General features: G+C 40.2%; 1 protein-coding gene across 1 annotated transcript in view; it reads left to right on the plus strand.

The window, feature by feature from the left end:
- LOC139143239 (epidermal growth factor receptor-like) overlaps positions 1–14,951 on the plus strand; it is a 167,603-nt gene that overhangs the window by 47,326 nt on the left and 105,326 nt on the right. Inside the window, exon 2 of the mRNA XM_070713384.1 lies at positions 12,630–12,756. Within this exon, the coding sequence (XP_070569485.1) occupies positions 12,630–12,756 (127 nt within the window). The remainder of the gene's footprint in view (positions 1–12,629; positions 12,757–14,951) is intronic.

Raw genomic sequence — 14,951 nt, forward strand, 5'->3', positions numbered from 1 at the left:
CATATCTGCCACAAAAGATTTGACTGATTGTCTCTGTGTGCCTGTTAAGTGCCTCTAGTGGCACATATCGGCACATAATGAAAAAAAAGTTCTGGCAGCCTTTTTTGTGTGTAGCTTATAAGCCGCAAGACATTGGGACATATGCCACAAAAAAAAAATTTCGTAAGGGTCATCATCCTGTCAGATGACTTCCGCCTCGACGTCCAATGGTGGCTGGATTTTCTTCCCACGTGGAACGGCTCAGCATCCTTCCTTGGTACAGAGTGGTCTGCATCCTCCGACCTCGAACTGTTCACAGATGCCGCTGGGTCAATCGGCTGTGGTGCATACTACAAAGGTCATTGGTTCCATCTCACCTGGCCTGAAGACTTCAACGCCTCAATCAAATGGCAAGAGATGTACCCAATCGCGCTGGCCTGTCCAATTTGGGGGCAATTGTGGCATGGACGGAGAATCCTCTTCCATCGCGATAATACATCAGTGATCAGCATCTGGAAAAAAGGCTCATCACGCTGTCCATGAATAATGCGTTTGGTCAGAGCTATCTTCTTCGCAGCCGCCCAAGGGAACTTTCATGTCATGCTTGCTCACATAAGAGGCACAGATAACACAATAGCTGATTCACTTTCTTGTTTGCAGATGACAAAATTCAGGCAGCTTGCACCAATGGCAGATCAAGACCCATTCAGCATTCCAAGTCACCTCCAACCGGAAATTCTGCTGTCCTCCAACTAGAGTCACATGCCAAGGCCTTTTACACAACAGCATTGCAGGCTCCACGAGGAAAACATATCAGGTTGGTCAGTCAAACTATATTGCGTTCTGTCACACACACGGTCTAACGCCCACCCCAGTGACGCTGCAGTCGGCAACGCTCTTCATCACCAACCTAGCACGTAATGGTCTAAAGTTTACCACAATCAGGGTCTACCTCGCAGCCATAATCCGCCTGCACACCGAAATGGGCTTTGAAGATGACATCAGCAATCACATACAGTTACAACGTACAATGCAAGGCATACACCGGAGCTTAGGAGACCAAAAACGCACCGGACTGCCCATTACCATCGACATACTTGTGAGACTAAAGGACGCTTTACGGGCACACGCGTCTCTATGTGACTATGACAAGCTAATGCTTTGGTCAGCCTTCACCATGGCTTTCTTCGGCTTCCTACGTGTCAGTGATTTCACAGCACCAGGGAGCCACGACTTCGACGGAACATGCACACTTCTGGCTCGCGATGTGAAAATATCTGGAGACCTAGAAATCTCACTCAAGGCATCGAAGACCGACCCATATCGGTGGGGACAGCGCATCAGGATTGCACCCACAAACACAGGAATTTGTGCCGTGCGGGCTTATACTAAATATAGACGCTGCATGCCACTGTAGCGGAGACGCCAGCATTCCAATTTAACAATGGAGCGTGGCTCACACGACACGCCCTGACTATTCATCTTTGTGACCTGCTAAGCAGAGCTGGGATAGACAACGCTCATCACTTTGCCACCCACAGCTTCAGGAGTGGTGCCGCTACCATAGCGGCGGATGCGAATCTACCAGCATGGCTCATCAAGACACTAGGAAGATGGAGAAGCGATGCCTACCAGGTTTACATCTCAACGCCAACTGCAACCCTTCGAGCTGTTCCTTCAATATTGGTCGCTTCACATGCACAAGGACATTGACAATGATGTACCCTTTTGATCGCAGTGCTTATTGACGCTCATTTGTTCCCCATTTGCCCTGCACTGTTCGCATGCTGCACTGCGTTAGAGTTACTTTGACACTCGCGTTGTTTGGCCACTCTTTCACTTTTCAGATACCTCAAATGGCACAGTTTCCCTTTTTTGAACATTACATTCACGTATGACTATATTTGCTGCCCGTAGGAAACGTGCAGATCTTCATTTATCTGCAGCAGATCGGTTTCAGAGCTGTGACAGCTCAAACCAGCTTTAATGCAGATCTGCAGAGAGCGTTTGGAGCTGTCATTTGTCTGCTGCAGATTCGAGTGTCTCTGGAAGACGAAATGCAGACTTGTGCAGCTCTTGGCCGATCGGTCAACAGCCGTTATGCAGCTCAAAATCGTTCGAAGTAAAACTTGAACTTGACACAACAATTGTCACAGCTCTATGGCAGCTCGAAACAGTTCACTGGCAGCAAAACATGAGCCAGTCAAGGCATATATATATAGGCACCACCGTAGTTGAGTTTTCGTTTCTAGTAGAGTGAAGTTATAAGGACGGTCAGGTATTTAATGAGTTCAGTCCATTTTCAAATTAAAATTTGCGTGCGTCCGTTTTGCGATCTCGGCTCAGAAAATTGATCGAGTACGCGTGTACGTGTACATGTAGTCTATCAGCGTAATCCTATGGGCATATGCACACATATAAAAACGCCGGGAAAGCCCTGTGCATCAATGAGAAGTTGCCTTATAATTATCAACGTGTCTTCCTCAGAATCATTGTTCATTCGATGTTAAGCTGTGCTCTGTTTTACCTTTGATATTTGTAGGTCCGAGCACCGCTACTTTTGCTACTCCCCACAGGTCCGAACATCAAATCATAGACCCTTGCTTGAGAAAAACGTGTACGTTGCATGTTGTTGTTGGTTAGGCTGCATCACTCATGATGACGTCATTTATCATGTGAAAAGTTGTCCGCGATTGGTCAGATTCGCTAAATGACCCAGGTCGCGCAGGTCAAAGTGTTAGCGGCAAGACACATCGACCGTTAATCTACACGTATTGAATTAGCTTCAGGGTTACTCTGTCATGTTTCTTTGCTAAACTTTGGATGAAATTTCGCCGAAAACGGTATCCAAACTTTGATGGTAGCAAATTGAACGAGTATACTTGACGAATATTCAACGTACCAATAGGTCTCGCCGTCAGGAGAAATGACGTCAAACCATGGATATATTGCCTGCAATTGCAAACGGCATTGCAAACCGCATACCGATCCCAATAATACTACAGGTAAGTTACTTTGACATATCTCCTTCATATGCGTTTTTTATTCGTACAGACTTTTCTGAAGATTACATTTGGTATATCGAGGATACACTAGTTGCTTCAAAGTTCAAGCCAGGCATCAGTAAAACTGCCGATTTGCGATTGTACGGTTCAAGAAGACAGGGTGCTGAAATAATATACACAGTCAATCCAACACAATTGTCATCAATAAAATTGCCGATTTTCGATCACCATGTAATCAGTGTTTCATCTAGGCTTTTGATCTGCTTCATGAAAATGCTGTTGAAACAATATACCACGCGTAAATTTTCCGTACGCTGATTTTGCATATGAAAGCCTGCCAGTTGAGAGTTACGTGCACGTTCACAAAGTTCATTGCCCTAGCCCGATACGGTTTCTGTGTCACATTATCTCTGTACGATTGAGAAAAGGAGACAAACTGTTATGCATTGTATGGATGTCCATAACACTCTGAAAATAATTCTGATAGCAAAATCGACACGAACAATCGGACTTCATTGTCACAGAAACGTGTTCAGTGCAGACGGCATGCAATGAAAGTCACAAGCAAACTGTGGTGTCAATGGCCCACACAATGGGTCCTGTTTTTGAATTCAGTGAACAGACAAACTTATTTTTCGGGGCAAATAAACCCGTACAAGTTACAGTTCCCCAAAATTTTAAAATCCCCTCGAAAATTCCAGTGGAAGGGGACCAATCCCCCCACCCTGGTGTAGTATCCTAGATGAAACACATATGGTTCAGTCTTTGCCAGCCTGCAGCCTTGCTTCACTTTCTTTTTCATCGACAGGCCTTAACTGGCTTATTGATAAGTTCGCTAATGTAAATTCTCACTGGATTTTAAAAGCTACGTGAACCTTTTGTCTGCACTTTAGCACTGTAAATCATATATTTTCACATTTCAGTAACTTGTGTTTCTCATTCTTCTATCATTTCAGAGTTCATCTGTGACTGGTATTAAGGCTTCACGTTGAAGGAAAACTTCACAGTTTTACACTATAAAAGTATCAAAAACGCGAGCGATTAAATTTAGAGCGTAGCCTACATGTAGCATTGTGTCGTTTCAGCATGGAAATCCCTTGGTTTGAGTGAGTAAACAGAATTTGTAAACATGTTGCTGCGAAGTGATTTTACATAAAGTAACACTTTTATTTCCCATGGTCCATCTGGGTGAATTGTATCTATTTAAATTACACCCTCGCGATTCTCTTTCTCATTAAATGCCAAAACAAATGTGTATTGCTTGATATATAGTTTGATGTCCTTTCCATATAGAGGATCTCAATTTCATTACTACTACCGGTATTTGTTCAAAGCTTCCTATATTTATTCTATACATCAGAATAACTTTTGTTGGAATTGATAAGTACTGGAAATATTTGAATAAACTACAAGAACTTTGATCTATTTTACAATGCTGAGATTAAACTCTTCACAATTTCTCAGAAGAAGTTTGATTCATCAAACAATGCTGAGGTAAACATCTCAAAATATCTCCAACATCAGTTGTTCATGACAGTAAACTTGGACTAGTTTGTACTAGTTTTGATATAACATTATGCTAGCTTCATAAAGGTTTTAGACTTTTTTCCTTTGTTGTATTCTATGCAATTTTTCCCGTAACCTTTAGTAATAAATGAGTGTTTCTTCATCCTACATCAGGTGTTATCTTTTTTTACTCACGTGTGAGCTGGTTCACTGGTATGGTAACTTTGATGAGGTGTGTCACATTTATCTAACAGGGTGACGAGGATCTCTAGCTGCTTGTGTTGTATTGTTGTGAGCCATTGAAGTGAGTATGACATGAGGTAGAAAGAAATATATTTTTGTGTGTACAAATAAAATATGACCCATTACATGCAGTATGATAATGGTGAATGAGCAATGTCCATTTTGAGCTGTTATATGTCTTCAAGTGTCTAATATGAGCTGCTGTATGTCTGCAGGTCAAAAGTCATGGGCTGAAAGTTGTCTGCAATGAGCTGTGGCATGTCTGCAGGTCAAAAGTCATGGGCTGAAAGTTGTCTGCTATGAGCTGCTGTATGTCTGCAGGTCAAAAGTCACGGGCTGCATTTGAGCTGTCATGTGTATGTCATTGATCTGCATACCATGCCCATGAGCTGCAATTTGCAGCTCAAAGCTAATTATATATGCACAAAATCAGACCATTTGCAGATATCTGCAAGTGATCTGCTACAGCCGAGCTGCGAAGATCTGCAACAGCCATCTGGCAGGTCTGCAGGTTTGGTAAGGGTAATATTTGCTGCTCTGAGTAGGACATAGTAAGGGACACGAAGTCAGGGCACGAACATCGAACTCATGAACACTGCTTATGTGCATTATGGACATCGGAACAGTTGTATCATAAAGTTTGCTTGCTTTGACTACCTGCATTCAACGCAGTTCATACTGTTTATTTCATCCGTTAATTTTTAACAACTCGTCACTATCTTCGCTTATGCATCCATGCATAGTATGCCCAGACCGCCTGTTGCTACGCCAATTTGGGGGTTGCCATCACAGAGCCTGCTGGGTCTGTCATAGTACCACGCGGTCTGTCACATGACTTGAGCCAGTGAACTTCAGGCCCTCCTCATGTGCCAGGCTGCTAGCGACGCCGGTCAAACCCACTGTGTTGGCAGGCTTCACTCCGACACCACGTCACCCCTCTTCGATGCCACTCAAATCTGCGATTGCCACCGCAGGGAGGTGCACTAAGACGTCTGTGTGGAGTCCATCCCCAGATTTCTGCAATGCCACTCTCGTGTCACTGAGTCTTCTTTCATTAATATTATGATTACATTTTTCCTAGCTATGTAATCTGTGTTAATGAAGGAAGGGACGCTGTACACGTGTCATGTTTTTGTAGCTTCACCAGCGTCTCCTTGCCATGTTTATGTTTGAGCTTTGCATTTTCACAGTGGACATTGAATCATAGTCGCTAATCCCTTCACTTTATTACATGCAAATGTATTCAACCGTGACCTTCACCGAGGTTTCCTGTTGCCGTTCATTCAAAAACTGAGCATTCACGTGCTAGCTGCCGCACTGAGCTTTGCTTTCCCACCATCCCACCCTTGTACACAACATTTCTTATTGCTTAATAAAGAAAGGGGGTTGCCATCACAGAGCCTGCTGGGTCTGTCATGGTACCACGCGGTCTGTCACGTGACTTGAGCCAGTGAACTTCAGGCCCTCCTCATGTGCCAGGCTGCTAGCGACGCCGGTCAAACCCACTGTGTTGGCAGGCTTCACTTCGGCACCACGTCACCCCTCTTTGATGCCACTAAAATCTGCGATTGCCACCGCAGGGGAGGTGCACTAAGACGTCTGTGTGGAGTCCATCCCCAGATTTCTGCAACGCCACTCTCGTGTCACTGAGTCTTCTTTCATTAACCAGGACTAGAAAGCTGACAACAGAATCTTGTAACAAGTACATGTATGCCCATATAAACATGGTTTCTGCGTCACAAAATCCTGAACATTAATAAGGCATGCAGAAATTTTAGCCAGCTCATTTTAAAGGGCTGGTGAAGAGTAAAAATGAATTTTTTATTGCTTGCACGAATAAAATGGTCAAAAAAAGATCTGCATTGGAATTTTTCAAAACTGCGCTCCCAGTTCCGAACAAAGGCCCTAGCGACGCCCTTGGCAACAAAGATACAAATCTTCGGTACACTTCGGCAAATGTAGGGTGTGACGTAATTTACAGCACATTGACCGCCGGCGATATTCACGTCAGTGCTTTTGTGTGCATTCTCGAAATCAATCGTAAAAAGTTGTAACAGCGCCTAAGCGTTGTGTCGCTGTGCAATGTTCTCATTCAGTATCAAAATTGTTTCAATGACCGAAGGATGAAGATCTGGCCCAAAAATGGACCAAATTTGTAAAAGCAAAGCGGGTTAATTTTACTCCTGTAGCCAGGCGCTAGCTCTGCATGGCAGGGCTGTGTGTTACCGGCGTGGCCGTAATAACATGTATTTTATACAAAGGTACAGACTTATTCTACCTGCAACTTAAAACTGATAGTGATTTTTTAGCTCATTCTTTGCTATTTTACATAGTACAGGTGCAGCCAACGGAGCTATTCATCGAAAAAGCTATTCCGGAAGCAATTTTTGAGGGCAGGGGAAATTTTAATTTTGCTAGGGCAGGGGACATATTTTTATGTGGCAGGGGAGCAAAGTTTAGTTTTTTTGTCGGGCAGGGCAGATATTGTTGATTGTCCTGGGGACAGGGCTTGGCGAAAAACAAGGAGAGGGGAAGCTTAGTAACTTTTATTATATAACGGGCACAGGGGAATTTCAGCCATGATGTTTCCGGGGATGGGGACACAGTGCAAGCACTTATACCTGGACTACTTAGCCTATCGATTGACCCCACATCTCACTCTATGTACTGCGAGATGGAAACCAAATACAAGGCCACTGCAGTATGTGTTTACATGGGAATGTTAATTTTCAGGGATTTTTTTTTCTCAGGGCAGGGGAAAATCGACAGTTTTTTTCATCACAGGGTAGTAGCTTCATGTCTGCAGGGGAAATGGAATGACAAAATTTTGAGGGGAATTTTTTCCACGGCAGGGGAAATCGGCAAGTTTTTTTTTTTCGCCAGAGGGTAGGGGAGCTTCAGACATTCACAGTGGGGAGGGGAAACAGGAAAAACTATTTGGGGAGCGGGTAAAAATGAAGTTTGAGTGCGGCAGGGTAAGTCGAAAAATTTTCAGTGGGAGGGCAAATTATGAACAGCTAATTAACTACCCTCATGACTTAAAATTAGTCAGTTCACATTACTTGTCATGTACAATATATCTTATCATAGTAAGGACCCCTTTAAAAGTGCATTGTTCGTTGGCTGCACCTGATAGTATTTGGTAGCTGGTATCAGACAGTTCGTGTTCGTGTCGGCTACATAGACGATCTGATGCCGTAAGCTTTAATATACGCCGGTAACACACAGCCCTGCCATGCAGAGAGCTCTACTCTAGCCAGGCGCGTACTTCGCTACGAACACTTCACTGACGATTGGTTTCACGGAATACAATAATGAATATTCCAGAAGGCAAGCCCTAATGATTGGCTAGACTGTTTTGGTGGTGTAGTTCTACCCCACGAGTTCTATGTAACCGAAGACGTCGAACGACTCAGACGACTGCATGTGCTTGACAGCTTTCCAAGCATTTCTATGTTGCCAAACCATGTGTTGCGCAATCGATTGTCTGATATATGTACGTCGCCGCGATTAATACCGTTCACACTTGACGATGTATTCAGTGTAGAAGTTACAACAACAACAGACCTAAGCTTACATTGGCGAAGAAATTAATCTGTGAAAATATCAAAAATTCGCAGTTGATTTTAAAAACGTGTCCGGTAGAATGATTCATTAAAAAACGTATGTGCCGCTGGCTTGTACATGGTGTAGCTCGGCAATTGCCTGGCGTGACCTTTGACAGTCGGTCAATCAACGTTTACAGATGGGAATATTTAATATAAAGTGAGATACTGAGTCATGATTATGGAGAACACGTCTTATATAGGGCTCTAAATCTCACGTCAAAACTATGTCAAAGATTAGAAGTTTTCAGGCGTAGGGCCTACATGATTCGAAAATACCGCAGCTCGCGCACTGTGTTGCAACAGATTATACACAGAATGATACCATGACGATACCCGACTTTCCACAGGTTTCTAGCTGTTTCGGCACTTGTAGGTTTTAGCCCAAATTGTTTCGGCCGGTAATGTTCACAACCCGGTTTGTTCGGCGATGACAACTTAGCCTTTTCGGCCCATATCGTATTGTCAGGATTGACATGCAAGATAGTACGATAATACAACGGCGGTGTACCAGATTTTACCTCCATGGATAATACGGACAGTGCGAGCTAGCGTTTTGTCAGGAGGACTAACATGACACAGTGGATGACAGTACGATAGAGCCGGCGAGCGTTTTGTCAGTATGACTGACACAATTTAAATATCATACCATGTATGATGATACTCAGTACAAAATGAAACTGTCCAGTGGTATTTCAGATGGGTTTATTTCCTCATGTGGTGTGAAACAAGGTTGCAATATGTCACCAACATTATTTAATATTTTCTTAAATGATCTGCCACACGAGTTTTGTGGTATTTCTGATTCTCCTATCGAAATTGGAGATCAGAAGTTAAATTGTATATTATATCCAGATGATTTGATACTTATGTCAAAATCAGCTGATGGTTTACAAAATTGTTTAGATAAGTTGCATGCTTACAGTAAAGTATGGGGCCTTTCAATCAATATCAATAAGACAAAAACAATGATATTTAATAGAGGTAACCGTTTCATAAAGAACCGGCAATTTTTTATTGAGAAAAGTGTGATTGAAGCAGTGAATCAGTACACATATGTGGTGTTGTTTTTACACCTAATGGAAAGTTCAAACAAAATATGATTAATCTTAAAAATAAGGCTATGAAAGCTTTATTCAGCATTAAAAAGTCTATATTGTGTGAAAAAATGCTGAATCCAAAGCTGTGTTTAAACTTTTTGATTGTTTGATTGTCCCAATCTTTCATATTGTTCTGAAATATGGGGGACAGAAATTACAAGTGTTGATAACTGCCTTGAAAGTCTTTGTATATCATATCTCAGGTTTATTTTAGGAGTAAGTAAACGCACCCCTTTTGAGGGTATTAGATCTGAGCTAGGTAGATTTCCTTGTAAAATTAAGCTCAATATGTCTGTGATAAGATATTGGTGTAGATTAAATAATTTACCAGGAGACCATATTTTGAAAAATGCACTTAGAGAAAATGTACAAATCAATTCTCCATGGGCAAAATTTGTTCATCACGTTTTGGGAAGTTACAATCACAGTTGTGTTTTCAGTGAATTTAGAGTAAATTCTTATTCTCAGTTATGTAAAAAGTTAAAACATGAGTATGAAAATCAATACTTCGAAACTTGGAAGAGAACCCTTTTCAATGATTCAAGGAAGAATGGAAGTGGTAACAAACTGCGCACTTATAGAATCTTCAAGACCAAGTTTGGTTTTGAAAAATATTTAAGAGATATTTCAGATTTCAGGTTACGTAGAAGTTTAACAAAATATAGACTGAGTGATCATAATTTGCATGTTGAAATTGGTAGGAAATGTAAACCTCATTTACCTTTAAATGAAAGAATTTGCTTGAGATGTGATAGTAATGTAATAGATGATGAGTTTCACTTTTTATTCACATGCAAGTGTCATATTTCTGAGAGATTGATTTTGTGCCAGAAAAGCGGAACAGATTTTTCTATCACTATGAGTGTCGAAGAAAAAGTAGAAGAGATGAAAAAGATTATGGAACAGAATTTTCTGAACCTCGCTATATTTATAAGGAATTCTGGTGTTTGCTGACCCCTCCAGTAGCTACCTACAGTTAGCTGTTTACAGTCAGAGTTATAAATTGTACTTCAATTCAATTTACTTGGATTTTAATATCCATTTGATGGTGTTCAGTTTTGGACATGTTGTTCTTTCATCTGAAATGTACCATACCACACTCTCTGTCAGTGTGTGTTGAGTAATAAAAGATTGATTGATTGATTGAATTTAATAGAGACCTACAGCTACCATGTACAGCCCAAAATCTAGCTGTTGTTCGTTCTCTAACACTATCTTGGTCGCGGTACTCGACAGAAGTTGCCATCGTGTTCAAGGCAAGTACAGATGAGTACAGATAGGCTGCTCTTTTTGTTGAGGGACCGTGCTTAAAGTTACGTCACACTTCCGGGTTTGATTTTTTCGCGGGAAAATGTGACTAAGCTTCGGAAAACGCAATTTTTTCCCGGAAAATACGCACTTAAACCATTTTTCTGCCGTAAATTTTTTGCTTGTGCCTTTCCATGTATTATTTAACGAGTGAAAATCATCTTTTCAGCGATTTCATTTTTACTCTTCACCAGCCCTTTAACAGCTTGTTAATGTCTATCTGCTGCTCTCATTTGTTATGTTGACAAGATCCACTACGTCTAAATCATCTCCAATCTTATAATTGAAAACGTATCTTTGACTGCAGGGGACACCATTCCTGACATATTTTGTATACTTTGCACAAGCATTGCCATGCAGGGTTAAGTCACAGCTGTTGAATCGTTTGCTCTACCAATCTTGTGTGAGCTAGTAAAGTGTCAATGCATCTAAAAATATCAAAGTTCAGATGAATTCAGGGAAATTGTATCTGCATGTAACAGTATGAGCCATCTGTATACAGGATCCTCTGAGACTTCCGCTTCATCAGTTCAGCATGACTTTGATTACGTAGCGAAACAAATATTCCAAGGGTTTAAGTTAAAAGATGATACGCATTCTTCATGTGTCCTTGCATCTGTTTAATTTTGTAAACTTTCAAAGTTATATTGATAGTAAACAGACTGTGATTGGAGTGAAAAAAAAATTCAAAGAAGTTTAAAATTACCATCGGTGTTGATATATATAGATGTCATACATTGGATGTATGGCAACTGCATGTTTGACATTGCCAATAAGCTATAGTTATGTAAATAGCAGCATACAGTTGGATCAAAAGCCACACCCTAGGTTGCTCACTGGAATCACTCTTCTATTAATATCTTCATGGTCTAACTGTACACATACGGTGCTGTCAAGCAATAGAGGGCGCCGTGCTATTTACAGGACCAGCTAGGCAAAGGGCCTGACCTCTGATGATTAAATGTTGTAGTAAAGATTTATTTGGTCTTGATAATACATATAGGAACAGAAAACATTGCACAGTGCAATTTAGGTCATCTGAACTGTAGCAGCATAAACAAATTTTGTTGCTCACAGTGTGGAATCTGTACAATCTGACAAATCTTAGGGTAATCAACTTGCTGTCAATAGTTATTCATTCTAAATTATAAGTTTTTATATTCAGTCTAAACATGGTCCCTCTAGAGGGACCATGGTCTTAATAAACTAGAATTGCAACCTTAATCAATCTGCAAACATCCCATAAAGTGCTGATATTAGTATTAAAACAATGTGTTACTCTTGACCATCAACTGGGTGTGATTGCACACAAGGACATTTGGTACCTATGGTACAGCAAATCTTTTATGGGGGAAAATTAAATATTAAGTCACAGTAGAGTAACTCATGTTTATGACCCCTACTGGTACTTTCTGGTGTGTATGGTGGTATTTATTGGAAAGTCTACATTTCACTCTGAAAAAATGCCAAATTTTGCCTGAAGTGGCAGTTCAGTGCAGAACTATATAAATATGGTTGTATTATTTTATCAAACCATTGGATTCATAAAAATGTCAATGGTACATGTTAGGTCATCTAGAGGTCATTAAATGGTGAATTTTAACAGTGGTCGCACGTTGTGATTCCTCTGTAGATCTGGCAACTGTCTTTTCTGATACACATCGCAGTCTCTCCGTATGCCTGTAGTGACTTTGTAAGGATGCATTTCATAAATGATAAATACCAATATATCTCCTATGACAATGTTGAATTTTGATCTGGAGTGGCGTAAATAAGGGATTCATATGCTTTATCCAAATGTATATGTCTGTGAATATAAAAATTATTGGCAGGTCATTGTGTGTACTCAGAGCAATAACTGAATGGATCTTTTTTCTTGGCAGCTTGTCTTGGGTTTGGTCATGAAAACTACACTGGCGGCGAGCAGATACATAACGGCAATATTGAGGATTTTCGCGATTGTACAATAATTAATGGAAGTATTGTAATCTCTGCAGTTACGTATGGTGGGTAAGTATACATTACAATTTCAATTACAATTTTAGATAATGGTGGCGCTGTATGTAATACAGTGTTACAGCTAAAAATCACTTTTTTGCAAAATTCATTCAATTCTAAGTACATTCAAATTTTATTCTAAGCAATTTGTTAATGAAACCCGAAATTAAAAGATCGGTTGGGCTGACTTTAAGCTTGTCAACCAGTCATAAGTTGAGTGAGAAAGAAATGTAAATTTTTGCAAATTTGTGCAAATGTCCTGGTTTCTCTCTTCTTTCAATTTCAAAATTTCCAAGTAATTTACCTCCACTCTAGCTGGGTCAAATTTTCTGAAATTTTCTGTAAATACTATTTAACAAAACAATTATTTTGTTTTGCAATAAAGGTCTAAAGAGGCATTTCAATTTTGCTAATGATTTTAATCACTTTTTTGAGTGTCAGTCTTTCAACCCCTGCCATTTTAGAATCAAGAATACATAATGCAAAGTAAAAAAGTTGTTTTTCTCTACATAAAATCTTGTTTCAAGTGAAATATCAAATTTCAGAAAATAGTATCAAGTTTTTAACTAAGTTAATTTTAGTCCTTTGTGCCCTGTGGGCACAAAGTACTAATGTGATGACGCGGCCTCTGTTGTTGCAAACAGTGGGCCGTACGCTGTGGACGCAGATATCTCAGAAACGCTTCAGTAACTTTTTCTGAGATTTGGTCTGGTGGTCACTTGGGCATGTATCTCAAACGGTCTTTTTTCTTTTTTTGATTGAATCATTTTAAAGTCACTTTTTTAGCTTTTTTCTGAAAACCACTATTTTCAATTTTTCCTCAAAACCACTGATTTGATTATTGTGATATTTGGCATGGGTGTTCGTATAGTTGCAATGCCGTCAGAAATGTTCAAAATTTGGTGATACATGCCTTGTATTATTTTTAAACAATATTTTTATCCATTTTTATTTTATATTTACTTGATTTTGCCCCGCTTTCGTTTACGCTACCGTCTGCGCATGCGCACAACTCTAGGACAATTCTGAGTTGAAGAATCGAATCGGACGCCATCTTGTTTCTCGTTCTGGGTACATTTTTTACGTCGTGAACGTTTCACTGTGTATTTCAATATATTCTATAGTTATGAAGTTGACAGTGATGCACTTTTGCGGCTGTCGTGTATTTTTTGGTACGAAAGGCGCCTTTGATCGACTGAAGAATGATGGCCTCCGTAGGCGATAAACACCGGTACCATATCAGGCATATCAGTTCTACTGAGGAAGCAATCCACTGGCCCGTATAGGTCAGGGGCTCACTTAGGGGAGAACCACATGATTTCCGGGGGGGGGGATGGAGGATTTTGAGAAAAAAAAATGTCACCAGGTGAAATAAAAGAAAAAAATTAAGCCTGTAATGGCTTGAGAAAAAAAAATTCTCATAACAGACAGAAATAAAAAAGGAATTGTCACAATGCAGTTGAAATGAGCAAAATTTTGGAAACTTCATCCTCATGTATTCTTTGCTGGCATGCTGCCACAGGCAGCGCAAATGTTTTTCCCACAAGCAATTCTTATGTGGTTTTTTTCCCAGCGCTTACGATATAAGCATTCACTACTTTACACCTCAGTGCACTCGATGTTTCCCTTCCCTTTTCTGACCCAAGAAATCATATTTCAGGATTTCTGTTGCAATATCTCAATGGTATAGGCAATATCTAGATGGGACTATTTGACTTCTGTAAATTGTGAAAATTTAAAACACAAGACAGGAGTCAATAAACTAGTGTTAAAACCAATACATTATTCTCTCAATATAAATATGTTAGAAAGATTACAAGTTGACAATGAAAAATTGAGGAACAACAAATATAAAGAAATACAATGTGTGAGCCTTGTTTCTCTGACCACAAAAGATAACATCCCCCCCTCCCCCGAGAACTTAAAAGGAATTGACCATTTAAAAGAAAAGCAGGTATAGTACTGATCACAGTTGATTTGCCAAAAAAGTGTTGTACAATTGAAAGTTGTATATATACTAGACTTTCCATTAGGTTTCATTTGTTGGAATGTAAAATGAATACATAAAACCATCCTGTGATATGTGAAACAGTGGCTTAAATTTGAAAATTCACTGCTACTCCATTTGAGAAAAAAATTGATGCAGGTCTGACAGTAGAAATAACAAAATGCTGTCTCTCTGACAAAAAAAAGTTCCCATACCCACT

The sequence above is a fragment of the Ptychodera flava genome, chromosome 11 (genome assembly GCF_041260155.1).
Source record: "Ptychodera flava strain L36383 chromosome 11, AS_Pfla_20210202, whole genome shotgun sequence".
Taxonomy (NCBI): Eukaryota; Metazoa; Hemichordata; class Enteropneusta; family Ptychoderidae; genus Ptychodera; species Ptychodera flava.